The sequence below is a fragment of the Mustela erminea genome, chromosome 12 (genome assembly GCF_009829155.1).
Source record: "Mustela erminea isolate mMusErm1 chromosome 12, mMusErm1.Pri, whole genome shotgun sequence".
Taxonomy (NCBI): domain Eukaryota; kingdom Metazoa; phylum Chordata; class Mammalia; order Carnivora; family Mustelidae; genus Mustela; species Mustela erminea.
The window spans coordinates 91195038-91222632 of NC_045625.1; the positions used below are offsets into that span (position 1 = coordinate 91195038).

The 27595-nt window shown below is 52.4% G+C and overlaps 1 protein-coding gene and 1 long non-coding RNA gene across 3 annotated transcripts in view; one reads left to right on the top strand and one right to left on the bottom strand.

Moving 5' to 3' along the window:
* SHC3 (SHC adaptor protein 3) overlaps positions 1 to 8701 on the bottom strand; it is a 109169-nt gene extending 100468 nt beyond the window's left edge. Inside the window, exon 1 of the mRNA XM_032307244.1 lies at positions 8124 to 8701. Coding sequence (XP_032163135.1) covers positions 8124 to 8579 — 456 coding nt within the window. The 5' untranslated portion in view covers positions 8580 to 8701. The remainder of the gene's footprint in view (positions 1 to 8123) is intronic.
* A 155-nt stretch (positions 8702 to 8856) lies between these two features.
* Positions 8857 to 26967, top strand: LOC116570325. Of its 2 annotated transcripts, none has more exons than XR_004277390.1 (4): positions 8857 to 12095; positions 14180 to 14289; positions 17699 to 17891; positions 26763 to 26967. It is a non-coding gene; the product is annotated as an uncharacterized LOC116570325 (long non-coding RNA). The 2 variants fall into 2 exon arrangements; XR_004277391.1 differs by having other exon boundaries at positions 17705 to 17891.
* The last annotated feature ends 628 nt before the right edge of the window (positions 26968 to 27595 follow it).

Genomic DNA, 27595 nt, shown 5'->3' on the forward strand with positions numbered 1-27595 from the left:
AGGGAGGGTGGGAGGCAGAGGGGAAGGAGCCCTGAGCCTTTCAATAAAAGGACGTGTGACTCTGAAAATCACGAATAATGCTGCTTGGAGATCAAAAGGAACCAGCCGTAAGGAAAACCCTACCCCCCTTTTTTGTATCTCAGGCAAAGACGAACTCACTCTCCATTGTGTCACCGTATGACCCAAGGCCCAGATTATCCTCAGGACAGGGCAAAGCTCTAAAAATAGCTTGAACAGCCGTCCCAGCAGGTTCCTTCTATGGGCGGAGTCTTACATGAAATCCACAGCTGGGATGTGAGCAGATCAGGGAAGCCAAGAAACAGTGAGGTCCGCGGAGGAAGAAATGTTAGAGAAACGGAGGAAGGGGCGCATACCCTCGGGGTCCCTGCCCGATGTGGATGGAGATCTCCCAGCAACGCCAGCAACCGGCCAAGGGCCAGCAGCGCAAGGGCCTCTCCAGTAGATGGGGAGCTTCCCGGCTCCAAGGCACCGCAGCCCGAGCCCCAACACATGGCGGCTGATGTCTCACTTCCTTCTGACCTGGGCCACCCCAGCGGACCCCGTTCCTGGGCAAACACCAGGCCTGCTCCCACCTCCAGTGGGTTTCCTGTTCTGCCTCCCCCTCCTGGAGCATCCATCAGCCCCTAACCGCCCAGCCCCGCCAGTCTCCCAGGACAGGCCCCCACCCCTGCGGGAAGCCTTCCTGCCCGCCCCAGGCTTGCTCCGCCCTCCCCAGGCGACAGCAGCTTGCTGGCACGAACCCGTCCCTGTGTTTCCAGTGGAGCATCGTCTCCCGCTCAATGGGATCATGCACTCCTTTGGGAAAATAGTCCTGAACCTCCTTGACAACCGGCAATGCCTTCACAGGGCACTAACGGCACCCTCGAAACATTTCCTGCATCCACTGCCCCCTGCCCCGGCACCAGTCTTTTTCATAAATCCGGTGCTTTCTTTGGAGGAAGGGGCACCAGGAAGGGTTCAGGAGGTTAGCTTTCTGTGTGGAAACGTCCTGGTGAAATCTGGCTCTACAATATTTGACTTCATAATGACCACTCACGGCTCTCATTAAGGCTGATCCTCTCAACGAAAGCGTCCCATAATTAGCTTCAAAGAGAACTCGTGGGCCTGCTAATTGTGCTTGCCATCTATGGGACAGCCTGGAAGGACCCTGGCTGGGCCACGCAGACATGCCTGTTCACAGAAAGAGTAATTATCGAGCCATTTTTTTAAATAGAAAAGAGTTCAAAATGTGCCTCTTTGGAGTTACATTCTTGATAGCCAAGTGCATGTAAACAGGCCCAAGGTCACCCCCTGACCAGTCCCCTCTGCTCTGTCCAGTTCCCCTCTGGCCCTCGGCTGCCTCTCTCCCTCTGTCTCTGCCACTGTCTGCCTACCTGAGGCTCTGTCCCCAGGTATGTCTTGGGAAGAGCTGACGGACCACCTTCCCCATAGCTCCTGGCCTCATGGAACATGGAACCCACTTAAGGAGTGACGTCCGCCCTGGAGGGCAGGGACCGTTTGATTTCTGTTGGCTTCTCAAGGGTCCCAGTGGTCGGCACCTGCCAGGGACGGAGGTAAACAACACAAAGGCCAACACACAGAGCCCGGGACCCCCACGGAGAGATCCCCAGCTCACAGAGCTGGGTTAGGATGAAGGCCCAGATGGGGAGAATGTGAGCGAAGGCCAGAGGTGCATCTGGTCTGGGGGGTCCAGCTGTTTCCTGTGGCCCCAGTGTTGGGGCTCAGGGGACAAGAGAGAGGGCCAGGCCATGAACGTCTGTGTCTCGTGCCAAGCAGCAGGACGGACTTCTGTCTGCACAGCCCAGCAGCAGAGATGCCGAGACATGTATGTTACAGAGATAAGTGATTCGCCACATTAACAGCAAAAGGTGAAAAATACCTATTTATTTCACTAAATGCTGAAAAAAACCTTGGTAAAATTCAACAACTATTTCAGTTTTGAAAAGTAGGATTACAGAAAACTAGGTTACAGAAAATATTTCTTAATGTGAGTTCCACCCATCACGGTGCTGGGAGGTGCAGCCTGGGGACATTGGTGGCAGGTGAAGCCACTCAGCCACAGCACAGTTTGTGGGGTTTTGACCTCAACTAAAGATCGGTCCCTGTGTGAGGCCCACCCACCCAGAGACGGCCCCTGCGCTCAGTGCCCCGCCGTGAAGACACGCCATGTTGTATATCTTCTATGCTAGAAGTCAAATTTCTCTTTGTTCTTTGCTCCGGAAACGTGCCCACCTGGCCATTGCTTTCACGTCATCTGAAGCCGTCTCACTTCTGGATTAAGTAATTCTATATGACTTCATGGGTCCTTGACGATTTCCCTTTAACATGCTGGGTCCTCACCGCACGTCCTCTGAACCCACGAAACATCCCGGGTAGCAGCGCTGTGCACTCTGGCCCACCCAGCAGCACGGTCTGAACACCACCGAGCAGGCCCCTCTCTGCCAGCCCAGGGAGCTCGGGAAGCAGGAGCTGTCCTGCTATGACACCCGCCCTGACACCTGGCTGCCCCCTTCCGTGATACCCGCTGTGACACCCGCTGTGACACCCGATTACCCACCTGCTGTGCCACCTGCCATGATACCTACCGTGACACCCGCCACCTCCAGAGCCATGCCACTCTGTGGGGCTGAGGCACTGCATCCACGTGAGGCGCTCTGGGCTTTGCACATGCTTCAGGGCGAGCCTATTGGCTGGAAAGCCCACCTCTCCCCTGGGTTTGCACATTCACTGCCCACGTTCTCCGCTACCGGGACTTTGTTTAAAAGACACGTATTGAGGGGCGCCTGGTGGCTCAGTGGGTTAAAGCCTCTGCCTTCGGCTCGGGTCATGATCTCGGGGTCCTGGGATCGAGCCCCGCATCGGGCTCTCTGCTCAGTGGGGAGCCTGCTTCCCCCTCTCTCTCTGCCTGCCTCTCTGCCTGCTTGTGATCTCTGTCTATCAAATAAATAAATTAAAAAACAACAACAACAACAAAAAAACACGTATTATGCATTCCTCACCAGTAAGACACAATCAAAGATAAGCTTACACTTTTCAGGATTGAAGTTTGATCAGTAGCTTATCTTCCCCAGAATAATTTTCTCTTAACACGCATATGAAAAAATGAATGAGATAATCAGGCATTTCTGGAAATATGACATTTAGTATTTTCTAACAAGAAAGAAAATCATCCCTGTCCAAAGTTATCACAAGTTGTCTACCTGTGGAGTGTGTGTGTGTATGTTTGTGTGCATGTGTGTGTATGCACACATGTGTGTCTCTGTGTGTGGTATGTGTGCAATGTGAGTGTGCTGTATAGGGCACACCCATTTAACACACTTGCTATACTGTGTCACATAAAAATAGAGATGATACACTTTCCAGATTAAACTAATAATTTTGTCTATTAATCTCAAAAGAATTTCTTAAACTTTTTCAAGCCATTTAGATAATATTTACATGTAAGCCACCCATATTACGAGATTTAAAAAAAAAATTCTTACTCCACATCAAGGAACAATTTTGTTCATCTAGAACGAAAACAGAATTCAATCAATCCCACCATGATAACATCTCCCACCGTGATAATGTCTCGTGGCTATACTTGAAACAAGTTTGCGATGACCTTTGCTTATGGCTTCACAGGAATGCAGCGCTAAAACACGGAACATTTAAAGTATTCTTTTAAATGATTGTTATTTATTTATTTATTTGACAGAGAGACAGTGAGAGAGAGCACGAGCAGGGGGAGTGGGAGAGGGGGAAGCAGGCTCCCCGCTGAGCAGAGAGCCCGATGCGGGGCTCCATCCCAGGACCCCAGGATCATGACCTGAGCCGAAGGCAGAGGCTTAATGACTGAGCCACCCTGGCGCCCCTATTTAAGGTATTTTTAATGACACTGAGGCAAGTGGAAAAAATACCAATTAAGAATAATTTTTAGAGTAAGTGCCGTTTATGAAGGCCATCTATAAAGAGCGATAGAACATTTATAAATAAAATGAATAATTTATACCACCCCAAATATCATCAGATTCACAAATGGGAGAAACAAAATAATCCTTAAAGGAGTTGTTGTAAAAACAAGGCTTCATTCCAGAAGAAAAACAGCCCACAGTATCAGGAGGAAAGTCTGCAGCTCTGCTTGTTAGAGTGTCCTTCAAAGAGCCCCTAACAGAGACCGCGGTGAGAGCAGACGGCAGCCTGCAGACGTGCAAAGGGACCGCTCCGGTATTTGGCAGCGGGTCACCGTTCCTGTCTGTGTTGAGAGCGACCAGTGAGAACCCCAGCTCACAGCTCCTCACTTGGCTCCCAATTCTTGGGCACTGGAGTCGGCCCTGAATGCGGTCACCTCCTTGCCTATTTCGAGCATGTGGCATAATGTGCTCTAAAAAGGAGCCCTTCTCCTGGGGACCCTGGGCGAGCAGTGTGCCCCCAGGCAGCCCCACAGTTACTGCCGCCCACCAGGCGGGTCAGAGTTGAACCTCAAGGCCATGCCAGCCTTCAGATGGCTCTCCTACCTTGGCCAGTGGCCTGTCCATGCCTGCCTCTCCTTCCAAAGCGGTTCACTCTGCAGGCCTGTGCGCGGAGCACCCCAACATCACCCTTGGAACCTGTCAAAGACCAGCAGCAGCCACCATGGACGCCCAGCAGTCGTCGGCTTGGACTCGGAGGCCAAGGACATTAAGGTGGGGAGAGTGTAATCAACACAATTTCTATCCACTTCCGTGTCCAGATGTGGTTTCGAGATGGAATTGTCCTGAGAATATTCATCGGGTTTTTTTGCGGCTATTTTACCAAAAGTGAAAACCAATGGTCAAGCACACCTAGTGCGTAAAGGACAGGCAGACCTGGGTAGGGAGAGATGGGTAGGGCTACGGGACCAGGCTCCCAGTAATCCCCGATGTGGAGAAATGCCAGAGACAAGGGAACATAAGGAGACCCCTTTGTTGGTCTTAAATGTCATAGACAAGACGTTTTCATGATAGCTACAAGCTGACCACTGAAAGTAACCAAAAGAGACCGGTCACGGGTGTTACCAGTGGTGACCTCAAGAAGACTTAAGTTCCCTGGTCAGTTTGCTATGAAAGACCAGCCCTAAAAGCCCACAGTGGCCACGCATTCCTCACTCGAGAGAGCTTTTTTCTTTCCTTCTGGTTCTCACCTTCACTTCATAAACTTTCACTTCACTACCCTTCTACGTCCACGAGATTCAGTCTTGGGCTCCGTGAGATGGGAGCCTGCACCACACAACGCTAGGAGGGTACAAAAGTCCTGCCAGTGAGGCCTCCTGACGCCCATCCAGCCCTGAAGCTGCATATGGGGGATCCCAGGGTCCTGGGGACGTGTCAGCGGCAGACTCGCTGGGGGCACGCAGGACAAGTGAGAGCCCCTGAGCTCAGAATTCTGCTGCTCGGGAGCGTCTGGTCTATGAACTTCACACCCTTCATTAATGAAGACGACAACCTGCCGTTGGAACACTGATGTTTCCTAGGTCAGCAGCCTCACCCCCAGACTCCCTCACAGTTTCCACTCCCGTCTAAGCAGAAGGAGTGGAAATATTTTTCAATAAAAATCGTGCAGACGACATCCTCGGAGTGCCATAGCAGGTATGTCTACGAGGGGGAAATCCTATAATTACACAGCATATGGGTTTTCAAAAAAATAGGAAAACATGGGGGGGTCCTTAATTTAGAAATAAATTTAAATCCGGGGCGCCTGGGTGGCTCAGTGGGTTAAGCCGCTGCCTTCGGCTCAGGTCATGGTCTCAGGGTCCTGGGATCAAGTCCCGCATCGAGCTCTGCTCAGCAGGGAGCCTGCTTCCCTCTCTCTCTCTGCCTGCCTCTCCATCTACTTGTGATTTCTCTCTGTCAAATAAATACATAAAATCTTTTAAATAAATAAATAAATTTAAATCCAAGACAATCATGAGTTCTTCCCCAAACCCTCAGCCTTCAGACTGACGGCTGCGGGGCAGGCATGTAATAAACATTGCCTCTTTCTCTCTACCAGTGAGAAAAAAGCCAAGACACTGATAAAATTCTTCGAAGATCGGCAAGCAATACCGAGTTAAGAGGTTTTTTTCCCACTTTTGTGATTTTTCCAGAGAGTTAAGTCCATGATGTTCAACTCAACACAGGCAACGCAGAAATGTGCCCCAACAGAGCGCCGTGGGATCATGGGAATCAAGTGTGCGCACGGGACATTGTCCTTAGCATCCGACCCCCATGCTGTGTGCTTCCAAAGTTCTCTGGGGAAGCCTGAGCTGGTGTCCCTGCGACCACGGTTCACGGCACTGAGCACTAAGCAGGCACGCTAGGTGCCCCCGGGCACTGCCACCATTTACTGGGGGCACGATCGTGTGATTTCCCCCCACCCCCCAAACGCAGAGGCTCAGGCCAACCAGCTTCGGCCCACGGGAGCTCTGCTGTCGCCGGGTTCACAACCTCACACCAGCAGGTTGGCCTCGCAGCCCCGACTCGCTCGCTCGGCTCCAAATCCAACCACAACTGACCTTTGGAACGAGTCGCTCCTCAAAAAAGCAACAGCAAAGCCCTAAGCCAAGGGAATGATTTTATTTTTTTAAAGGAAAACTTTAAAGGCATAAGTTTAAGAATTCTCTCTCCGTTTGAAAACTACCTCCTATGTTCAACATGACAGGCATAGAGAGAGAGCTTTGCCAAGGTCTGTCTATTTTAAAGGTAGGCTCTTTTTCTGGTGCTTTTTCGTGTTTCTTTTGTTTGTTTGTTTCAGACGGGAGTCCTGCTGGCCCACTGGAAGTCATCTACTCCACCATGGTTTCGGCGCAACGTTCTCGGGATTTTTTTTCGTTTTTATTTTGGCTCCTGGTTATATAATTTAAAGAAGGACCACAAGGAGAATATTCACTTTCTTTTATCATAAACTCAAGCAGGCATGCATTTTTCATGCCGATCTCCATCCCTTCTGTAAAGCAAATTGGTCCATTTCAGAAGGGAAGATGAAGACTCAGAAAGCAGCCTCAAACGGGTGGCAAGCCCCGTTCCTGCACCGGGGACCACATTCCTTTGTCAGGTCTATTTAGACAGTTAAAGGTAACCCACAGCTAACCTCTTCCTCTAATAATTTGGGCTCCAAACGGCCAAGATGCAACATTTCACCCGAGGCTGGGTCTGCTGAATGTCTGAACGGAGTCCATGGCTGATGTGTGGAGGCTAGACACCCTGGCAGGCTTCTCCGCGCGCTTGACGACACACCGTGGACAGTGTGTGGGTCTCACCGCTTTTTAAACGCATAGCCGTGCCTTGGAGTGACCTGACAAAGAAGAGACTCCCAGCCCTTGCCTCGGTCTGGCAGATGTCTGCCTGGCCACAGGGCGCAGGGACAGCTCACGACTACCCATGAGGCAGGAAGACATGACTGAGAAGCAGGCCCGAGGACGGGGGCTGGGTGCTGGCTCTTTAAGCATCCCAAAATATTTGTACAAGGGAGGAATTTTATGGACCACATTGGGCATGATTGTATAATTCTTTGTGTTGGAGGAAAAACCTCCTTTCCAGCCAGCAGCTCCAGTCCCCAGGCTTTTAGCCTATTTAAAGGGAAGGCTACAGCCCCAGGGAAAAACAGTCCCAAATTCTCTTCTGCTGCTGTGCACGAAAACCCCTTAGGTATGGAAGGAATGGCAGACACACCGGAGAAAACGTTGCTGGGTAGGAAAGCACTACCCACTTACATAAAGCAAGGCAGCCTTTGGCCTGTACTGCTAGGAGCTGCGGGATCCGAACCACCCACCCTGCCTCCTGGGGCAGACACAGCAAAAGTAGTGACACCCACTGCGTTTCTCAGGACAGGGCTATGAGGTCCTTCCAAGTGTGTTCACTGTATGGGCCTGATGCCCACTTCCCCGGGACAGGGGCTCCTGCCCAGAGGGCCAATGGCCGGACACATGGCACAGCCAGTGGCCAGGGAAGTGGAGCCAAGGAGAAAGCAGGCCAGAGTGAGGTCACCCACGGCAAAGCTTCTCTCCACCGTGCGCAGCGGGCGCGTTGGCAGAACCCCGGCCCCGCGGCCCCGCGAGCAGGCCAAGAAGGAGCGCTCGCCTCCCAGCCTCCGCGGCGACCCACCCTGCGGCCCGCGCCCGCACCCACCTTGACGACGTAGGTGACTCCGGCCCCCAGCACCTGGTCGCTGGCGTGCGGGGCGCGCGGCGGCGGCTGGTCGCCGGGCCGGCCCTTCCTGGCGGCGCGCATGGCCGGGGCGCCGGGGCCGGGGGGCGCGCTGCCGTCCGGGGCGGCCAGGCTGGGCGCGCTGCAGCTGCCCGAGAGCCGCGCGCCCGCCCGCGCCCTGGCCGCCGAGCGCCCGCGGAGGCCCGAGCTGGAGAGTTTCAGGTGGGACACCTTGTGGAGCAGGTGGCCCAGGCTGCCCGGCCCATCGTCGGGCGCCCGGCGCAGCGCGTCTCCGGACACCAGGTAGGGGGCCGCCGCCGGGGCCGCGCGCGCCGCCGAGACCTTGCCGCCGCCGCTCACCGACAGGTTGTGCAGAAGGTCGTCGACCGATGTCACCGAGTCATTCCTGAAGCGGTTGTACTTGGTGCGTGGAAGCATGCCCCTCCGTGGGCTGGCCGCATCCGCCCGGGCGCTGCAGGGGCGAGCGCGGCGGCCCGGCGGGACGCGGCGGCCGGGACAGCGGGGGACAGCGGCGCCGCCTCCCCGCTAGCGGCCCGCGCCGCCGCGGCCGCGCAGCCCCGGCCCCGCGCTCGGCTGCGGAGGGCGGCACGCTCGCGCCGCTCCAGGCATGGCTTCGGAAGGGGAGCGCCCAGCGGCTAGGGCTGCGCACAGCGAGAGCGTGACTCACTCCAGAGGAGACCCTTCTCAACAAAGGCCCGGGGAGCACTGCAAATCACTTCCTGTAGCGCACACACGCGCACACACACACGCGCGCGCACACACACACACACACACACGAAAGAAAGAAAGAAAAAGAAAGAAAAAAATGCATACACCCACTGACTGCACACTAGAGCCAATCAATTCTCAAACTGCCTTTGCTACCTTCCCAGAGATTCCCTTCCGACCTTTGGTTGCTCGCCTCCCCATCCCCCGACTCAGCATCTGTGCCAGAGGTCAGTCCGGTCCCTTCGGACGGTCAGATGAACTTTCTGAAACCCCTTCTTCTCTGCTAAGGCTTCCTGTCCCCCGCTCAGCCCTCCGTGGGGGCCCCTGAGTGTCTGACAGCCATGAGTTAAAATGTGACGAAGCCTTTTTAAGAATAAGATCTTCAGCGGATCCTCATGAATTCTGATTTGGAAAGCACCAGCAATTGGTAAATAGCCAAAAAAGAAAAAAGAACAGAAAAGAGAAGAATATTTACTCCCAGGTGAACATAAAAAACCAATTTCCTGGGTTTTTCTTTTTTCAAATCAGCAGAGCAGCCATGACAATGTCTTTGTAGCAATGCAGCTCCTCCAAAAAAAAAAAAAAAAAGAAAGAAAGAAAAGAAGAAGAAGAAGAAAAGAAAAAGAAAGAAAGAAAGAAAGGTCTGCACAGAGCCTGTGAGGATGTGTCCCCTGCTAAGGACAACAGCCTTCCTCAGTCAGGGTTGGGTTGAAACCTGCTTCCAGAAAAGAAGAGGACCTCTCTGAGGAATGGTAGCTGGCTCCAGACATCCATTCCAAAAAGGGGGCTGGGCTTGAAGCTTTATCCCAATTGAATGTGCTCGAGGTCTGGAAAAATGCCTACCAAACGTACAAATACATTTCAATGTCCCTTCTGTTGCTGCCTTGCAACCCTGCATGAAGGAAGGAAAAAAAAAATGCAGCTGCTCTGGTTACACAGAAAATCCGTGTCGGGAGTCAGGCTCCGCTTGGAGGGAGAGGCGAAGGCCTCCTTCCTCTCAGCGAGGACAACAGGGCGTTGGCGGCCCCCAGAAGGTCGGCGGAGACTCAAACCCTCCCAGCCCTTGCACCCGGGGCTCTGCCGGTCTCCGCCATGCTTGGAGATAACCCACCGGACACAGAGAAACCACCCTGTGCAAATTGCCACGCAACTCTGTGTAAGCAAATAAATTTATCTCCGGCACCCTGCCTTCTCCCACCCACGACTAGGTGTGTGCCCCCGGAGGCTCCGAACCCAGCAGAACTTTATGGCCCCGGTGCCCGGAGGGCGTCTCCTGGCCGGCAGGTGAGGCCAGCGGCCTGGATGCAGGAGCGCAGGGCCGCGGCGGCTCCCCTCCCCGGGCGCAGGCTTTCATCCTCGCCCTTCCCCTTGCTCGCTTAGCAACAGCAAGTGCACACCCCATCCACGATGGTGATGGTGAGCGGAACTCCCCCCAGATCTGAAGCAAAAACGCCCTATCCTTCCCAAACCCCGCTCTTCATTAGAAGCAGACAAAAACAGCAAAATGTGAATGAGAGGCTGTTTGTGTGAATGGAAGGGCTAGCAGCGAGCCAGCGATTCTGTGAATGAAGCCGGGCCCTGCGAGCCGGTGCCAGGCAATCCCCTGGCTCCAGCGGCCTCAGCCAATGAGCAGCCGCCCTGATGACTCATTGAAGAAGGCTTGCTCAATAGTGGAAGATTCCATTTCAATCAAAGGCGGGATCTTTATTCCAACGGCAGTGTGGGAAAAAAAAAAAAAAAAAAAAAAAGCCAGCCTGATTACAAAATGCATGGAGGAAGGCAGGACTGTCATGGACAGCAGAAAAACTAGTTTTTCACGAAAATTCAAGAACCGTTGTTCAGCTCCCAGTGTGAACAGGACGGCCTCTGCTGGAGGTGAGCTGTGCCCCCAAACTTCCATTCAGCAGTTCATTTACAAGCAAGAAACAACCATGAATGTGCTCCTCGGTTCAGCGTTTATCATGAATGTACAGGAAACGCACATTCAAACCCTAGGCATCTCGCCCTCCATTCTGTTTGTGAAAGGATCATCCAACACGCGTGCACGTTCTGAGTCTCCAAAGAAGGGGGAAAAAAATCCAAATCTCCATGGTTAACCCTTTAGCCAACAGGAGATTTTTTTTTTATTCCTTTTATTATGACGAGCCAAGTGGAGAGAAATTGGCCATTTTAAAAAATCACAGTAATAGAAATGTACTGCATATGAGAAGATCTGTAATCAAAGAGGCTAGTTAATATTCCAGGGATGCAGTAGAACAGTAAAACCTCACTTTCCGGGAAGATGATGGGGGCGGGGGTGGGGGGCGCTGTAAGCCGAGCAAGAAACCCACACTCTACCTCCCAAGCCATGCCCGGCGCCCTCACCCAGGCTGGTCCTGCCTACTCTCAGGCTATCATGGTGTAGAAGTCGAAGACCGATGAGATGTTCGTTGTTTGGCAGCACAGAAGCCAAGCAAAGGAAGGAAACCACCATAACATCAGCCTCCAGCCTCAAGCATGCCTGAGGTCATCCACAGTAGCTCTTCCAGAATATTGTGGTTTCCAGAATACTGTGGTTTCCCTTTTTAAAATCTATTCACTTAAAGGTGTATTGTTTTTCTATTGCTGTCATAATCCCAAGATCAGTGGTTTAAAATGGTGTTTTATCTGCCAGTGCTGCAGGCAGAAATCCAGCATGGGTCACCCGGGGTAGAGTCCAGGGTGGACGGCAGTGAGTTCCTTCTGGAGTTTCTAGGGGAGAACCCCTCTCCTCGCCTTTCCTGCGTCTAGAGGCTGCCTCTACCTGCCTGAAGTTGGCTCATGAGCTGGGCCCTGAGGACGGTGGCTTTGTTCCCAAGAAGCTTTCATTCTACCTGGAGAGGCAGAAAATCTGACATTATCACAATAACCCGGTACACTACGCAACAACTTAAATGTATGGGATACGAACCTTGCGCAATGGAGCCTGCTGACCTTGGCCGCAGGATGTCAGGGGGGGACCTCAGCAGGGGTGAGGGATTTCTGGAATCTTCCAGGTACATGGGGGCAAAGAGACACCCCTGGAAGAGGGGCTGTCTGGGGAACAGCCCAAGGCCTGCACAGCTCAGCGTTTCCAGAAGCTACGTAGATGGTCGGATGGGGGCAATGTTGGGAGGCCAGGCCGCTGAGACAGCTGGACGTGGAGGGTGTGGCTATAACCCATGTCTCCCTCATGATGTGGGATTGGAGGCTGCATGGTGTGGGCAGGTTTGTATTGTATGTGGACACCTTGAACAGTAACACAGGGTGCTCTGGGTGGTTGAGAGGGTGGCAGATAACAGCACAGGGGAAACATGATGGGGTCTCGAAGGAACGCAAGGGCAGCGGGATGGAACGGAGTGGGTGGGCCCAAGATACGGTGAAAAGGTTGAATTAGCAGATGGGGCAAGTGAACAGGTCAAGCTTGTCTGGAGGCGGAGCTGAGGTGGAGTCCGGAGTAGCAGGAGCTCCATGGGAAGCAGGGAAGGCCACAGGACTGGGCCGAGGGAGAGGTGGGCCTGCAGAGCCCCCTCCTGGCTTCCTCAGTCCTCACTCGTCCTCACTCAGCAGCCACCAGAGCGTGGCCGTCCAGCCAAGTCCTCTGTAGCGGAGCTCCCGAGGGAGGGGGCCATGGAGACCTCCTGTCTCCCCACACCCCTGTGGCGGGGAGGAGGACTTCTGGGGAAGAGTCCGGGCAGAGTCCTCTTCATCTCCCAGGGAGAGGGATAGAGAGCAAAGGCCAGGCTTCTGATGGACGGTGGGGCTGAGTGCGTCTCACCCACCGGAACACAGAGGGCAGGCGGAGGAAGGAAGGTGAGCCTGGGTTCTGGGTGCGGGGGAGGGGCACGTCCGTGGACAGCTGCCCCGTGCTGAGGCGTGGAACTTGAAGGCCCTTGGCTTGCAGGTGATGCTGAGCTCTTTGGTTACTGGTGCACACTTAGGAAGAAAGAGGGACGAACGGGATCCCAAGGAAAGGACAGGCTGCCAGGGTGGGAGCTGAGAAAATGTGACCAGGAGTTGGAGGCATGTGTGGAAGCCTGGTTGGATGGACACCCATCCAGCCAACCATTCTTAGCTCGGCTGCTATGACAAAATGCTATAGACCGGGCAGCTTTAACAACATGTATTCCTCCCAGTTCTGGGGGCTGGAAGTCCAAGATGAAGGCTCCAGCAGGTTGGGTGTCCGAGAGAGCCCACTCCTGGTTCCTAGAGGGCTTCTCAGATGTCCTCACACGTGGCTGATGGGGCAGGGGGCTCTCAGAGGTCCTTTTATAAAGGCACTAATCCCATTCTGGGACTCCACCCTCAAGACCCACTCACCTGCCAAAGACCCCATTGCCTCACACCATCATATTGGGGGCTAGGTTTCAATACGAATTGGGGGGTGGAGGGAACCACACTGGTTTCAGGAGATGATCGGTGGTGGTTATCATGAGCGCTGCCGCAGCCATAAGTACTTAGAGCATCCCGTACCGGGCCATGAACACCTGTCGTGCCCCTCATCTCCCATGGTCCGTGAGATTGTACTTAGATCCTGTTCTGCACAGAGAGAATCCAGGGATCAGAGGGGTTTATGAAGTAAGCCAGGGCCACACAGGGTTAGGAACTGGCCCAGCTGCCTGACTCCGAATCCACGCTTATGGCCAGAACCTCACCCAGTTCAGAGAGCTCGGGTCAGGTATGTATTGAGAACCATGACACTTCAGCAAGGAGAATGAAGGGGCTACCACTTAGGTCACAGGATGGTGTCAAACACATGAGAGATGAGAAAATAGATGGAAAAAAAAATCGTGCTTTCCAGAAGGCAGAGTGAAATACAAGGGAAAATCTGAGGCCATGGCTAGAGGTGTAGCATGGAGTGTAGAGCGGCGACGGAAGAAGGACAGGTGCATTTAGGGGAGAACAGAATGGGGAAGATGAACATTTAGGGAAGGGGGAAGGCCAGGAGGGTGGGCAGAGCTATCACCCCAGAGGGGAGAGGTTAGGGAGGGGGGAACTGGGGACCTGCATCGGGGTTGAGTAGGAGTCAGGGATTCTAAGGAAGAGACCTGGGTAAGCAGGCACTTCCAGGGGTGGGGTTGAGGGAGTCCAAAGGGCGGGGACACCCCAGGGATTCCTTACATCCACCTTCCGTCTCACGAAGGGTTCTTACCACCAGCACTACCTATGGTGCTGATGGAGGACAGTGAAATCTCCGGAGCCGGTGGAACGCCAGCTGGGATTTTGGAGGAGAGCTGACGGGAAGGCAGAACCGGGGATGGGAGGGAGTGGAGAGGAAATGCCCCATCTTGTCTCTCCCCCATCTCCGGTAGGGGCCTTCTCTTTGCCAAACCCGCAGGAAGCCAGAGTGCAGGAGCCCGGCAATGGCAAGCTGGGCGGGGCAAGAAGAGCTGGATCCCAGATAACTCTCTCCGTGGCCCTGGTAAGCAGTCAGAAGTTCTTTATGCCTGACTTGGATGCTGTACCTGGTTTTCTGTACAACATGAGAAAGTGAAGTTTGTACTGAAAACGTGAGAAGGGTTCATTCCGGTTGAGGGGGATTTGAGTTGAGTGGTAACAGAGGATGCCACCAGCCATGAGGAAGAGGACCGTGTTGCTGCAGGCAGTATGTGCCCCCCCCCAACTCTGCGGTGCCCCTCAGGGCAGAGGGCTGGTCTTCTCTGATAGTGTACCTCCGCCTACACATCAGCTGGGAACAAAGTGAATTGTTGGCTGGAGACTCATCCAAGGACGCAGGTGGGGGAGGGAGGGCAGGAGGACCGCAGACCGACGGGTGGGCAGGAGGCCGGAGGGAGGAAGGACAGAGATGCACGTGGCCACCGAAGGAGAAGCAAGTGCAAGCCCAGGGGTCTGGGAGGCCTGGGGAGGCCGCAGCCCGGTTTCTTGGGGATGCACATCCCAGGGAAGTGGATGGAAGCAGAAAGTCCCTGGTGGTGCCCCTGAGGCATGGGTGGGGAGAGGAAGCAGCCACACCAGAGGGCCTGCGTGGGATGTGTCTCAGCTTCACTAAAGCCAGAGGATGGGGGTCGTCCTGTGAGGAGGCTGGAAACAGGAGGGAGGTTATTGCTGATGGCGATGTGGGAAGGGGTGGGCAGCTGGACACTAGGGACAGGGAGAACAGGGCACGGAACCCTCAGAGGGGAAGAAAAGCAAACCACATCTGGAACTAACTCGTGGACGCATTGGGCGTCAGAGCCGGGGGAGGGCCCCTAAGGTGGCAGAGGTGCTCTCTGCAGGGACCCTCAGGGGCACACCCTTCACCTGCTGGGTGTAGGAATGTTTGGGTGGGAGATTACTCTGTAACAGGTCCCCCAGGTGGAAACCCAGTGCCCAAATCGTTGAACCCCACAGTTCAGCACTACGGACAGTTCCCCGAGCGCGGCCGGACCTCCCCTTCCAGAGGCTGTGGCCGCTCCAGGGAGGGCTCTCTCCAGTGCTCTCTCTTCACTTCTAAGCCCAAATGTTGTCCCTCCCTCCAGAGGCTGCTCCAGCCGCCCACACCCATGTGAACAGTGGGAGGAGGGCCACTCGCTGCATCCTGAGTGGACATGACTCCACTGCCCCTTGCCCAGTAAGCCTTGAGCTGAGAACCCTTTATGTAGAGGTCTGTCCAGTCCTGATGAGCCTGTCCTGTAGATCCTACTCGTGCCCCATTTGACAGGTGAGGACCGTGAAACCGGGAGAGGTTGAGTGACTTCACAGGGTGACCCAGCTAGTGGGAGGCACGCAGGGAAGCCAGCCTGACCTCAACAATCACAAACACAACCCCACGACAAGGCGGGGGTTCCTCATTCCAGCGCTGTCACTGCTCAGTCCCTCTCTGTGGGAGGAGCGCAGGAAGACAACGGCCACCTCCGTGCACTGTTGCCATGGTGACCAGGCAGCAAACCACAAGTCCGTGCAGGGCCAGCACGAGGTGTTTTATTACTGGCGAGGTAAGGCAGGTCACCGTCGACTGCACACACAGAGGGGGAAAGAAGCAAACTTGTCCGTTGGTGGGAAAGTGGTGGAAGTGCTGGCCCGGTGGGGGAAGACGGAGCAGGGAGGGGATGGCGTCCGTGCACGCTGAGGACAGACCCAGCAGAAAGCAAACTGGTCCTCACTTCCCAGAGAGGAGTCTGAGGGCCGAGCCTCAGGGAAAGAGGGAGAGAGAGGACTGCCGGGACTGGCCCTCGAGAGGCTGGCTGGGCAGGCTCCACTAAAATATGCGAGAGCCTCACTTCCCTTGGAGAATAAACTGTGGCTTTTCCTGAAGAATTAATTCATTCGGAAGAATTTCAGTGGATTCTGTATTCCCGTCAATTCCTCGACCCGTGTGCATGTCAAGTTTTACGTAGGAATTATTTTGTGCTTGTGTTTCCTCAAAAGAATGTATTCTTATTTTTATTCTTTTGAGATTTTATTTATTTATTTATTTGAGAGAGAGAGAGGGAGAGAGAGAGAGAGAAAGAGCGAGCGAAAGCAGGATTAGATGCAGAGGGAGAGGGAGCGGACTGCCCCCTGAGCCGGGGTGCCTGACATGGGACTGGATCCCAGGACCTGAGCTGAAGGCAGACGCTTAACTAAGCCACTCAGGCGCCCCAAAGAATGTATTTTTAGAGACGTCTCATTTTATTGTATGATCTCCACATCTCATGCATCTCATGGTTGAATGATGTTCCATGAAGTTGAGATGTGATTCCCTCAGGCTCCCCATCGGTGGACCGTGGTTTTTCCAGTGTATGAATGTTGTGACGGTGCCATGACGGGAGCCTTTGGCCCTCCAGCTCCTTCTGTTTCCCTGAATTGGTTCCCAGTAGAAGTCACAAGGGAATGCAGACTTCTGAGCTCTTGACTGGTGCGGCCCGACCTCCTGGGGACCCCCGATGGGTTTTCACTGCGGGCCGCCATCAGCTGGAGCACACCAGGCTCACGGCAGCCTCGCCAGACTTGGGCTTCGGGACTCTGTAAATGGCTCCTTGAGCATTGGGACCGAGGTGGGTGGAGAGTGTGCCAGACGTCGGCCTTCAGTCTGACTGGATGCGCCCCACCCAGGTGGTGAGATTTGCGCAGCCCTTGATGGGGGTGGTCTGCCTGTGCCCGGAGCCTGAGGGCACATGGCCCACAGCTCTCCCTCAGCGGCTCGTTTGGGGCCTCAGACTCATCCTTCGCGGCTCACATGATCATTTTGGCTATTTGTTTTTGAAGATTTTATTTATTGATTTTAGAGAGACGGAGTGAGAGAACATGAGAGGGCAAGTCAGAGAGAGAGGCAGACTCCCCACGGAGCTGGGAGCCTGATGTGGGTGGGACTCGATCTCAGGATCCCAGGACCATGAACTGAGCCGAAGGCAGTCGCTCAACCAACTGAGCCACCAGGCGCCCCTCATTTTGGCTATTTTTAACTTGGTTTTTTTTTTTTTTTCTGCCAGTCTCTGTGTGTGTTTACCATCTTAGCTGTTTTAAAAAATATTTGAGCAGATATAAACTTACATACAATATTAGTTACATTGTATTATGTAAATATTTACGTACTATCTGCTATATTAAGCGTTGTGATTTACACATAATCATGTTACTAACATACTTAGATGGCCATCATTGCTATAACATTGGTGTGGATTAGTTATAAGCGCTGATCCCTTGCCATGGACACGTGGTGTTTACACATAACTACAAACCCGTACTTGTAGAACGTTTGTGTATCTTCATTATATGTATTACTGCTCTTTCACAGGGATGCGTTATGTCGTGATTTGTACATAATTAGATATACTGACAACACATCCAGTCTGTGTCGGTGCCGTATTTTTGCATATAGATTCTATGTATTGCTTCTTCTTCATGTGGAGACACAGTGACCACACATGGACATCGATATGAAGACAGCTAGAACCCCAGATGGCCTCCACTGTCTCAAGGCTGAGAAGGAAATGGACACCAGTGGCCACACCGTGTCGGTCTAGGAGTCTCAGACTTGAGGATACTCTGGCAGACTTGTCACCACACAGAGAGCTGGTGTCACCACCCAGAGTTTCTGCTCCAGTGAGTGAGGGACAGCTCCCAGGGGACCTCAGTGCTGCCCAGTCAGGAGAGAGCTGTGTCACAGGAAGGGACAGATGAGGGAGAGAATGTTCGTGGGGTAGGTGGGGTGGTAGTCTAGCTGGGTTCCAGCATGATGGACATCCGGTGGAGATGCCATGGAGGCAGCCGTGGGTGTGAGTCTGGGTATGGAAAGGTTTGGAAAGAACGAGTGGAGGTAAGTCAGGATGCTTCGATGCCATTAAAGCCACAATACCAATGAGGTCAACATGGGGGTGAGATGCCTAAGGAAGGAAAGTGGTTTCACAATCAAATCTTGGGTCAAAACTAATGCTGGGTGGTTTGAGAGACAAACAGAGCAGGAGAGGCCAGTGGGACCAGAAGAGTACACACAGCAACAGGAACAGAATCCCACGGGGTGCCTGGGTGGCTCAGGGGGTTAAGCCGCTGCCTTCGGCTCAGGTCATGACCTCAGGGTCCTGGGATCGAGTCCCATATCGGGCTCTCTGCTCAGCCGGGAGCCTGCTTCCCCCTCTCTCTCTGCTTGTCTCTCTGCCTACTTGTGATCTCTGTCTGTAAATAAATAAATAAAATCTTAAAAAAAAAAAAAAAAGGAACAGAATCCCACAATTGTAAACACAATGGAATGCACCGCTCTGGAAACAAAGGGAGGGACAGATTTCAAAGAGAGACGGGCAGACCTTGTCCAACGGAGCCAATGCAGGAAAGACGCAGGGATCTTCTCATTGCAACAGAATTGTTTCAACGGGGGATTGTGACTGAGACACAACTCTGCACAAAGGAAAGGATCAAAGAATGTTTACTAAGTACATGGACTGACAATGTAAATTCTACCTCGAGAACTCAGTCTCAAAATAAAAGAGAATTCAGCATATTTCCACCACGACACCCACCCCCCGGATATTCTTTACCTGGGGCAAATGAAAACAGACTTATTTATAAAAAAAAAGACACGAGCATAAATTTTGGCAATATCTTCATTCGTATAGAATACTAGAACAAACACAAATGTCCGTTATAAAGAGAATGGATATTTTGTGATATGTTCTTACAAGGACAAATTATTCAGCTCTAAAAAACAGGATGAACCACTCATTCATCTAAAACCATGTGGGTCTCAAAAACATTTCTTCGAGCAAGAGACAGACATCGAAGCTCACAGTGTGACTTACCTCATTGTCAGAACATTCAACTGCCGCAAATTAGAGGTGTTTCGTCAACACTAAAACAGGCTGCCAAAGTCCTCAACAGCCAAACTATGGAAAGAGCCCAGATGTCCTTCAACAGATGAATGGATAAAGAAGATGTGTTATAGACATACAATGGAATATTAGTCAGCCATCAAAAGGAATGAAATCTTGCCAGTTGCAGTGGCATGTTTGGACCTAGAGGATACTATGCTTAGCAAAATGAGTCAATCAGAGAAAGACAAATGCCATATGATCTCACTCATATGTGGAATTACAGAAACAAAACAGACGAACATAGGGGGAGGGAAGGAAAAATAAAATAAGATGAAATCGGAGAGAGAGGCAAACCGTAAGAGACTCTCAACTCCAGAAAACAAACAGGGCTGCTGGAGGGGAGGTGGGTGGGAGATGGGGTAACTGAGCGATGGGCCTTAAGGAGGGGACATGATCGAACGAGTACTGGGCGTTACATGCAACTGATGAATCACTAAATTCTACCACAAGACTAAAAACAAAAACAAAAACAAACAAAAAGCAGGTTGCCGGTGCCCAGGTTGGTAGCACTTTAACTGAAATCCTACTGAGGGCTCTTTTCTGGGTTAATGAATCTAGTTTGTATATTGATAGAGCTTTTGGAAAATGTAGAGAGTCACACATTTCAAAAATTGGTCAAGTCATACACTTAAGCGCAGGTTTTCACTATACTTTCATTTTGTGTTGATGCGCAGACATAGACGAAGAGGTGAGGAAGAATGCTCTCCACTCGGTGATGGGATGAACACATTTTATTTCTAGATCTCTGCACACCGCCAGCCAGATGACTGACCTATCGGTGATGCCAGTTGCCGATCGGATTCCGGATGGATGTTGGGTGTCTTATGGGGTTCCACAACGACCGTGCAGAGCCTGTGCCGGGCAGTGCCATGGAGGGGCTGCCTTCCTCCGTGGAGCATGGCTTCGGGATGTCCCGTGGGCAGCTGGGAGAGAAGGCAGTGGAGTTGCTGCCCAGTGACTGTCTCTACAGCTCACTTTGCACAGTCTCCCATGGGAGCCTGGGGAGTGTCTGCCTGTCACGGGCTTATTGATGGGTCTTTTATTTATGCTCAGACTCATTCAGTCCGTTAGAAGTGAGCTTTATGTAAGATGTGAAAAGCAGCTTGCGAAACCCTGGCTGCAAGGGTCACGGAGAGATGCCAACTCATCGACAAGCTTTGTGCAGCCAAGAAGGAGCACTCCGCGGCTGAGATGTCTCTAAGGAATGCCCGGAAAGGGCCACTCAATGCACCCAGCCTTGCAGATGCTTACAGAAGAGAGGTGAGGGCCGCCTCGTTGCTGCAGAAATTAACTTCCGTGGCTCGAGAACAGAACGAAGAGGGAGTCCAACGCTCCCAGCCAGAGATGGTGAAAGATGCCAGAAGTGTGAAGTCCCTGGAAGAAGAGGCTCTGAGAACCGCCACACCACAGGGAGCTTTTCCTAACCTGCCTGGAGGCCAGGAGCCAAGCCCTGGCAGTCCCTTCCCCGGAGCAGCCCTGTTCCCTCCCCTCCACTCTGGCCTCCCAGCTGCCAGGCTGCCTTGGCCATGCCCACCCCCACCTGACCTTCCCGGAGCCCAGTGGGTACAGGGGAGCCCCTCCCTGAGCGGGCCTTCCTGGAGCTCTGCGTGCTGGGCTTGGCCATCAGCTCCTTTGTGGACCGCTTCTCCAGATCTAAAGAATAGTAGATGTCAGGACACGCCAAGAAATGGGAGATCTTTGTATTCACAGAATGTTCGGATTCTCTCCTATTTGCAACGAGAGAAAAGTACTGAAGCGTCGAATCGTTTACCGAACTTGAGTCATTGAACCACATTTCTCAAAGCAGTTTTGGTAAATATTATTTCTATATTAATCTTACAAGTGAACCATTTACATTTTGTTCTCCATGTAAATATTGCATGATAATTTGGGAATATACACAGCTTATCGATAAGGACGTTTAGCTGGCAATAGCAATATTTTCTCTAGAATGCAATTCTCCCCAGTCATGAGCTGCTACTCAAAGCAACTTTTTGCCTGAGTGTGTATCACTGAAAAAGAAAATATAATTGATCTTTTTTGAGGTGGCGTTAAGTGGTACACTCGGAAGGAAAATTTTATATTTTAATATTTATACTCTAATGCAACAATGGCAAATTTTTAAAAATAAGTTGGATACTTTACAGAGAGATTGCTTGCTTTCCCCGCAAGAATGCTGCAGTAAGTTTCTCTGGTCAAGAAGAAACCCAGGTGGACAATTTTGGGGAACCTGCATTTTGCTGCCTCTCACTGCTCTCTCCCTCACCAGCTAACGCTGCCCTGGAAAGCCAGGGGGAAAACTTCTCCCATGCAGATAAGCCTGAGCCCTTCGGTTAGTGTCATCATTACCAGCATGATCCCAGGGTAAGGATCTGAGCCGCCATAGAGTCTAAGAAGCCCCAGCAGCTTTTCCTTGTGTAAGATCGTCCTGGAATCTGGGTCCTCACTGACCCTGAGGCTGGGGGTCAGGAGTGGTGCCTGGAAGCCAGACAAGGACCAGGGCAGAGATGCTGGGGTCAGGGACTGAGCCACATGCCCGCTACTGGTCACGGGTCAGGGACAGGAGGCCACATCCCCTCCGGGCCCAAGAGCTCAGGGTGGGAGCCTGCAGCAGGGCCCAGGGGGAGGGATCCGCAGAGGGGAGGTCCCAACTCCACAAGCCCCAGAGCAAGAGTGGAACGCTCCTGGCAAGGACAGGACTCTTTCTTTGTTCCAGGCTCAAGGGTGAAAGGCGGCTGCCTTCCAAGATCTCCATCTCGGTACCAGACCGGGAGCTGGTGGGGAGCAAGAGAAGAGGCTCTGCTCAGCTTCGTCGTGGAGACAGGATCCATCCAAGAGGCCGGGGCGAAGAAACGGCTTGGAGGGTCAGGCTCTGCAAAGAGAAGAAAACGTTACCCCCCAAAATCTATTAAAAATGTCCTCCAAAGGATAAGGTTTGCATCTGTGAAATAAGACAAGATCCCAAGAAAGGAAGGGAAGGAGGGGGCGGAGGGGACCCCCACTGCTGCCGAGGTGTGGGACGTAGGAAGAGGAAGAGTGGGCTGCCATGTCTCCACATGCGCCTTCCAGAGCTGTGTGCCCATGGAAATTCTGCCCACAGGTTTGTAGATCGAGTGTCAGAATCAGAAACCCCACCAGGAAAAAGATGTATGCTCTCCGAGGCCTCTGATTTTGAGACTTTTGTGACCCCCTGGTCCTGCCAAGAGGACCCGGCTGCAATAGTGGGCCTCCAGGGATGGGCGCAAGTGGCCCACAGGGTGAAATTTCCCAGGACCGTCCGTCTGCACTGTGGGCGTCCAGCAGGGTGGATGGCTGGTTTCAGAGCACCCGGTACGAACTGGTTCTGCCAGTCACCAGCTTGGCTCATCTTTGAGCCACTCCTGGGGCAGCCTGCGTGGTGCCGGCCCATCCTCAGGGCCTGTCCATTGTCGCTGGCTGGGGCAGCAGGGCACACAGCGCGCTCGCACGGAAGTGCTGGCTGGCGGGACTGCAAGCCGGTACAGCCTGCACTGGTTGGTTTCCGACAAGGTTACCCGTGGCTTCCACGCCCACCCAGCAAGCCCACTCCCCAAAATCCAGCCCAGAGAAATGAAGCTGTACGTTCACAGATGTTCACAGCATCGTTATTCACAACAGCCAAGCAGCGGGTATTTAGCAAAGGAAAGGATCTGCAGATTTCGCAGAAGAGAGAAGTACTGCCGGGTTTCCAAATGGGGCACACGGTGCGTTGAGCTTCCTCCGAAGAGTCCTGCGCGTGACATTAAGTTTTGCAATGAAAGCTCAGGGCAATTGTCAATAAGGAAGGTCAGTCAAGGGCAGTGACCCTGAGAATCATTGGGACGGGGTGCCGGAGCCCACCAGTGTGGAGTGACGTTCACGAAGGTATGAAGTTGACAGAAGCGATTCGCTGTACAATCAGCACTGCTGCGATATACCAATATACTATGACCTACCATAAAGTCGCTTTTAAGAATCTGTTAAAAACCTGTATCGTGGGGCACCTGGGTGGCTCGGTGGGTTAAGCCTCTGCCTTCGGCTCAGGTCATGATCCCAGGGTCCTGGGATCGAGCCCGTGAGTGTAAACATCTCAGAATTACGGACCGATTCTCTTTGTCTTTCCTCACGTGTTTCATGAAACCAGCAAAGCTTGTTTCGGGAAGGTGGTGAGCCCTCCCCAAAGGGGCCGAGGGTGGGACCGGAGGGGATGGGCCCCCTCAGAACGGCAAATGTCGGCGGCCCTTCGCCCCTCACCCCTGCCCCTGCCCCCGCTGGGGAGCACGGTTTCCAGCAGAAGCAAGAGCTGGTCCCATGACTGAAGGCACCCTGCTGTTTGGTTCTTTGCCAATGACCCAGTAGGTAATTCACACCCATTAGGACAGCCATTATCAAAAAAAAATATTTAAAGAGGAAAATTACAAGGTGGGTGAGGACACCGAGCACTTGGAACCCTCATGCGTTGCTGGGGAGCCGTAAGTTGGTTCCTCAAAAATTAAGTTCCTCGAAAAATTAAGCAGAATTTACCGTGATGGTCCCACAACTGCCCCGCTGGGTGTATATGCCCCGAAGACTGGCACGGATGTCTGTAGGCCCCTCTTCAGAGCAGCATGGTTCGCTCTAGCCGGAGGGTCGAAGCAGCCCACGTGTGCGTCAGGGGAGAGACGGGCAAAGAGAACTGGCGTACCCGTATGATGGAAGATGATTCAGCTCAAAAAGGAGGGGCGCTCTGGCACCTGCTGGACGCGGATGGGGCTTGTGGGCACTGTACAAAGTGAAGGAAGCCACCACACGATGGCAAAGCTTCCCTAACTCCGCCTGCGTGCGGTCCCTAGAGGAGTCACATGCCTAGGGACAGAGAGTGGAGCGGTGGGTGCCAGGGGCTAGGGCGAGAGCGGGGTGAGGACCTCGTTTTAATGGGTGAGGAGCTATGTTTGGGACGGTAAGAATGTTCTGGACATGGATGGTGCCGGTGGACGCATGCGGTAAGCGTGGGGCAAGAGGAGATGCAGCCAGAGCACTCTGTTGCTGGCAGGCAGTGGCTCAGGTGGTTTCCGCCATAAGACGTCCACGGCCACGCCGCCTGCTGCCGGCAAGTGTTCAAAGAAAAAGGAACCCAGGCTCTTATTAGTGCAGGGACGGCTCGTCACTACCTGATCTGCGGGGCTCTCTCGCAGGCCTTGGTCTCCTTATTTTGTATTCGGAGGTCTGTATTCTGATGACAGGGCCGGTGGAAGCTCCCGGAAACCCGGGGACATGGCACCCTCAGCCTCCCGTGGGCCTACAACTCAGGATCCGCTGCCAGTCAGCTGTGCGCTGGTTAATGCCGTGAGCAAAAACCCCACACCCCAGGCCCCTGGAAGAGGGAAGACATTGATCCAGTTGTATTTTCTGCACAGACGGTAAATGACGCCATTATTACAGGGGTTCACCTTGTACCTGCTTTACTCACGACGGTCTTCATAGAAGGTATTGGTCCTAAGGTCCTCTGCCTTAGAAAAATCTGGACATTTGTACATCAAAATAGATAAAAACCACAAGTCAGCAAAGAAGCAGTGCAGACCCCGGCGTGGCAGAAGCAAGGAAGCCGCCTCCCCGGGGCAGGGCCTTCGGAAGTTAACACGGCAGCCGGTGTCGGTTTTAGAACGGTGTTTCCTACTGAAGGCGCTCATTAGTTTCTCCATGGAGACCCATCTTCTTCCAGTCAAGAGCTGACCTCTCTGTGTGTCAGGTAGCCTGCACGGTTTCTGCTGGGGTGCACTTCTCAGCGGAGGGGCTGAGCGTGTTTTGCTCTGTAGGTTGGATGCCCGTCTCCTGAACACTGTCCCGACCACAGTCACTAGACCGAAAAGCAACGCAAACGCCTAAAAATAAAGACTTCAAGGAAGAATGCCAAACCTTGGTGATGAGTCTTTCTCAGAGGCGAGATTTCTGGGGAATCTATTTGTCTCTGTGCTTTTCTGTAATTTTGTTCCTATAATTTCTAACAGTTTTATGAGGAACACAGATCTATCTTGCACCAGAATAAAAGGCTACTTTTTAAAACAAAAGTCAGGTCCTCACTACGAAGAATTGTAGAGAATGATTTAGTAGTTCTGATTCAGAGAAGCACATAACATGTTCTAAATAGAAACAACATCTCTCACGGCAGCCCTAGAAATTTCCCCAAAATCAGACATGCAGAAGGCTCAGTACTGGTTACACTGGCGATACGCTCCAACCCAAATAAATGGTAATTCATTATAAATAATGTTGGACAAAAGCATGAATGGCTCGTTAACATGAATTCAGGTCAAATCTGTAATGACCCTGTTATTAAAACAGGTTGCGTCCATACCCTTTCTGCCTCTCACGTACACAAGCCCCTCCGTAGCATTTTCACGTGTGGACAAATATCTAAATGCATATGAAACTCCGTATCCTAAAACAAATAATTGACCACCAAGTGCCTCCCAAACACGGCTTTAAAAAATGCAATATTATTCCAATTTAATATAGCAAACATTTATGCTGAATTCTTTGGATGCAAGACTTGTCACAAACATGCTTTGAAAAGGAAAATGAAAAAAAAAAAAAACTCGTGGCGCATTCATTTCTTAAACACACTGAGAACTCCTGTAATTATTTCAATGAGAAATTCCTGCAAACTCCTCCAGCTCCTGCTTGCCTCTCTCGGCGAGTTACAATGTGTTTCCATAGCAACCCAGTTGCTAAGGGGGACCCGTGAGCATCAGTGAGCTATCTGCGCTTTGAGATGCTGTTAGCCTGAGCAGTGGGGCTGGCTGGAATATTGAGATTTAATTTAGGGTCTTTCCCTCCTCTCCTCACAACGAATTCCGTAGAAACTGTTGGCGATCTTCCCCATGGGAGGGAAAAGGGCAGATCCTTCCTAGGGTCGCCTCCGAGCTTCTGTGCCCTCTGGATCGCACTGGCCTTCCTTGTCACCACCCTCCTGTGACTTAAACCACAGAATTCTAAGGAAAAACAATAATAGCAATTACCAGCATTACCAAATGCCACACGAGACTGGTTTTGTGGAGTGTTTATAAATGCCCAATATAAACCAAACAGAAGTTGTAGGAAATAAACATCATTTTGAATCAATAATCTGAAGGGCTTTAAACATTAAATATTTAGAAAGCCCCAAATGAAGCAAATCAAAATATTTTTGAAGCTTCCTTTTCCATGTCTGCGAAATCATATTCTGGCAGATTGTAACATTTCATCAGAACCCTGATTGGAATCCAGAATCTTCCATCAAGCCAATTTGGATGGACTGTTTTCTTTGTGGGGGATGCGTTTTATTGTTGCAAGTGATAACGCCTCGGAGGGGTCCAAGTCTCTCGATTCCCTTTTCTTTGCTCTTGAGCTCTGCATGTGGAAGGAAGCCCTTTCTGACGGCACACGGGGGCTGTCTTTGGCTGAAACAGGGCTTGAGAACCTCGCGCAGCTCGGGGCCCCGCCAGGGCTGGGTCCCTTGTTGCGCTCGGACATCGCCTCAGGACACACGCTGGACCTGAGAAACTCATCCTTCACAGAGGAAGAAAACCAGGTACACATGACACCGAACAGCCTGCTCCCTTCTAATTCACAGCCTGCTCCCTTCTAATTCCAGCCCCCCATTTCCCAGCTGAGGACACCCGGCTCAGCGCGGCAGAGGACCCGTCCACACGCGCAGCTGCCGCGCACGGGGCAGGCGCGGAAACTCGGTCCTCTGGTTCCAGCTGGCACTTGAAGAGAGGCAAGTGACACAGACACTGGTTAGCAGGTTAAGATGCGCTGGTCATTCTACAGTTCCTTGTTCGTTATTCTGTTTCCAAACTTCCTTTTATTTTACTTAAACATAATAATCGTAGTGACTGTATCCTGTGTCTAAAAATTCCAGTGTCTGAAGACTTCAGGGACCTAGTTCTGTCCACTATTGCTGCCGGTTCCCGCCCAAGGTAGCTTCTTTCTCTCCGTGCACTCTGGCTGAGGGCTGCCCCCCTTCTTTCCCTAACTTCAAGCAGGAGAGTGTTCCGATGTTCAGGATAGGGTTTAGGTTTCTCCAGAGAGGATGTGAGTTTTTTCCCCACAAGTTTCCTGGGAGCGCCATCAGAGTCCTTGTCAAAAAGAAATTCCATGCATTTTAGGTCATCCCAGTTTGACTTCAGGCTGAATGTCGATGCGGACACTGGCTTGTGGTTCAAATGTCTGGGGAGGTTTTTTCCTCGTTGAAGGGAATGCAGGCCATTCTCTTTGTATTCGCCAAGTGCTAGGAGGCTTTGCTCCCACGCAGCCCCTGCCCGGATGGGGATGGAGCAGGCTTTCAGGATCCCAGCTCCCCGTGGGAGGCGCTCTTATTAGCCCTTACACCTGGTCCAGCAAACGCCTGCAAGAAGAGAGCTGGGTTCAGTAACCAGCTTCCCTCTTAGAGTCCTCATTTCAACTCCCTCTTGTCCTTACAAT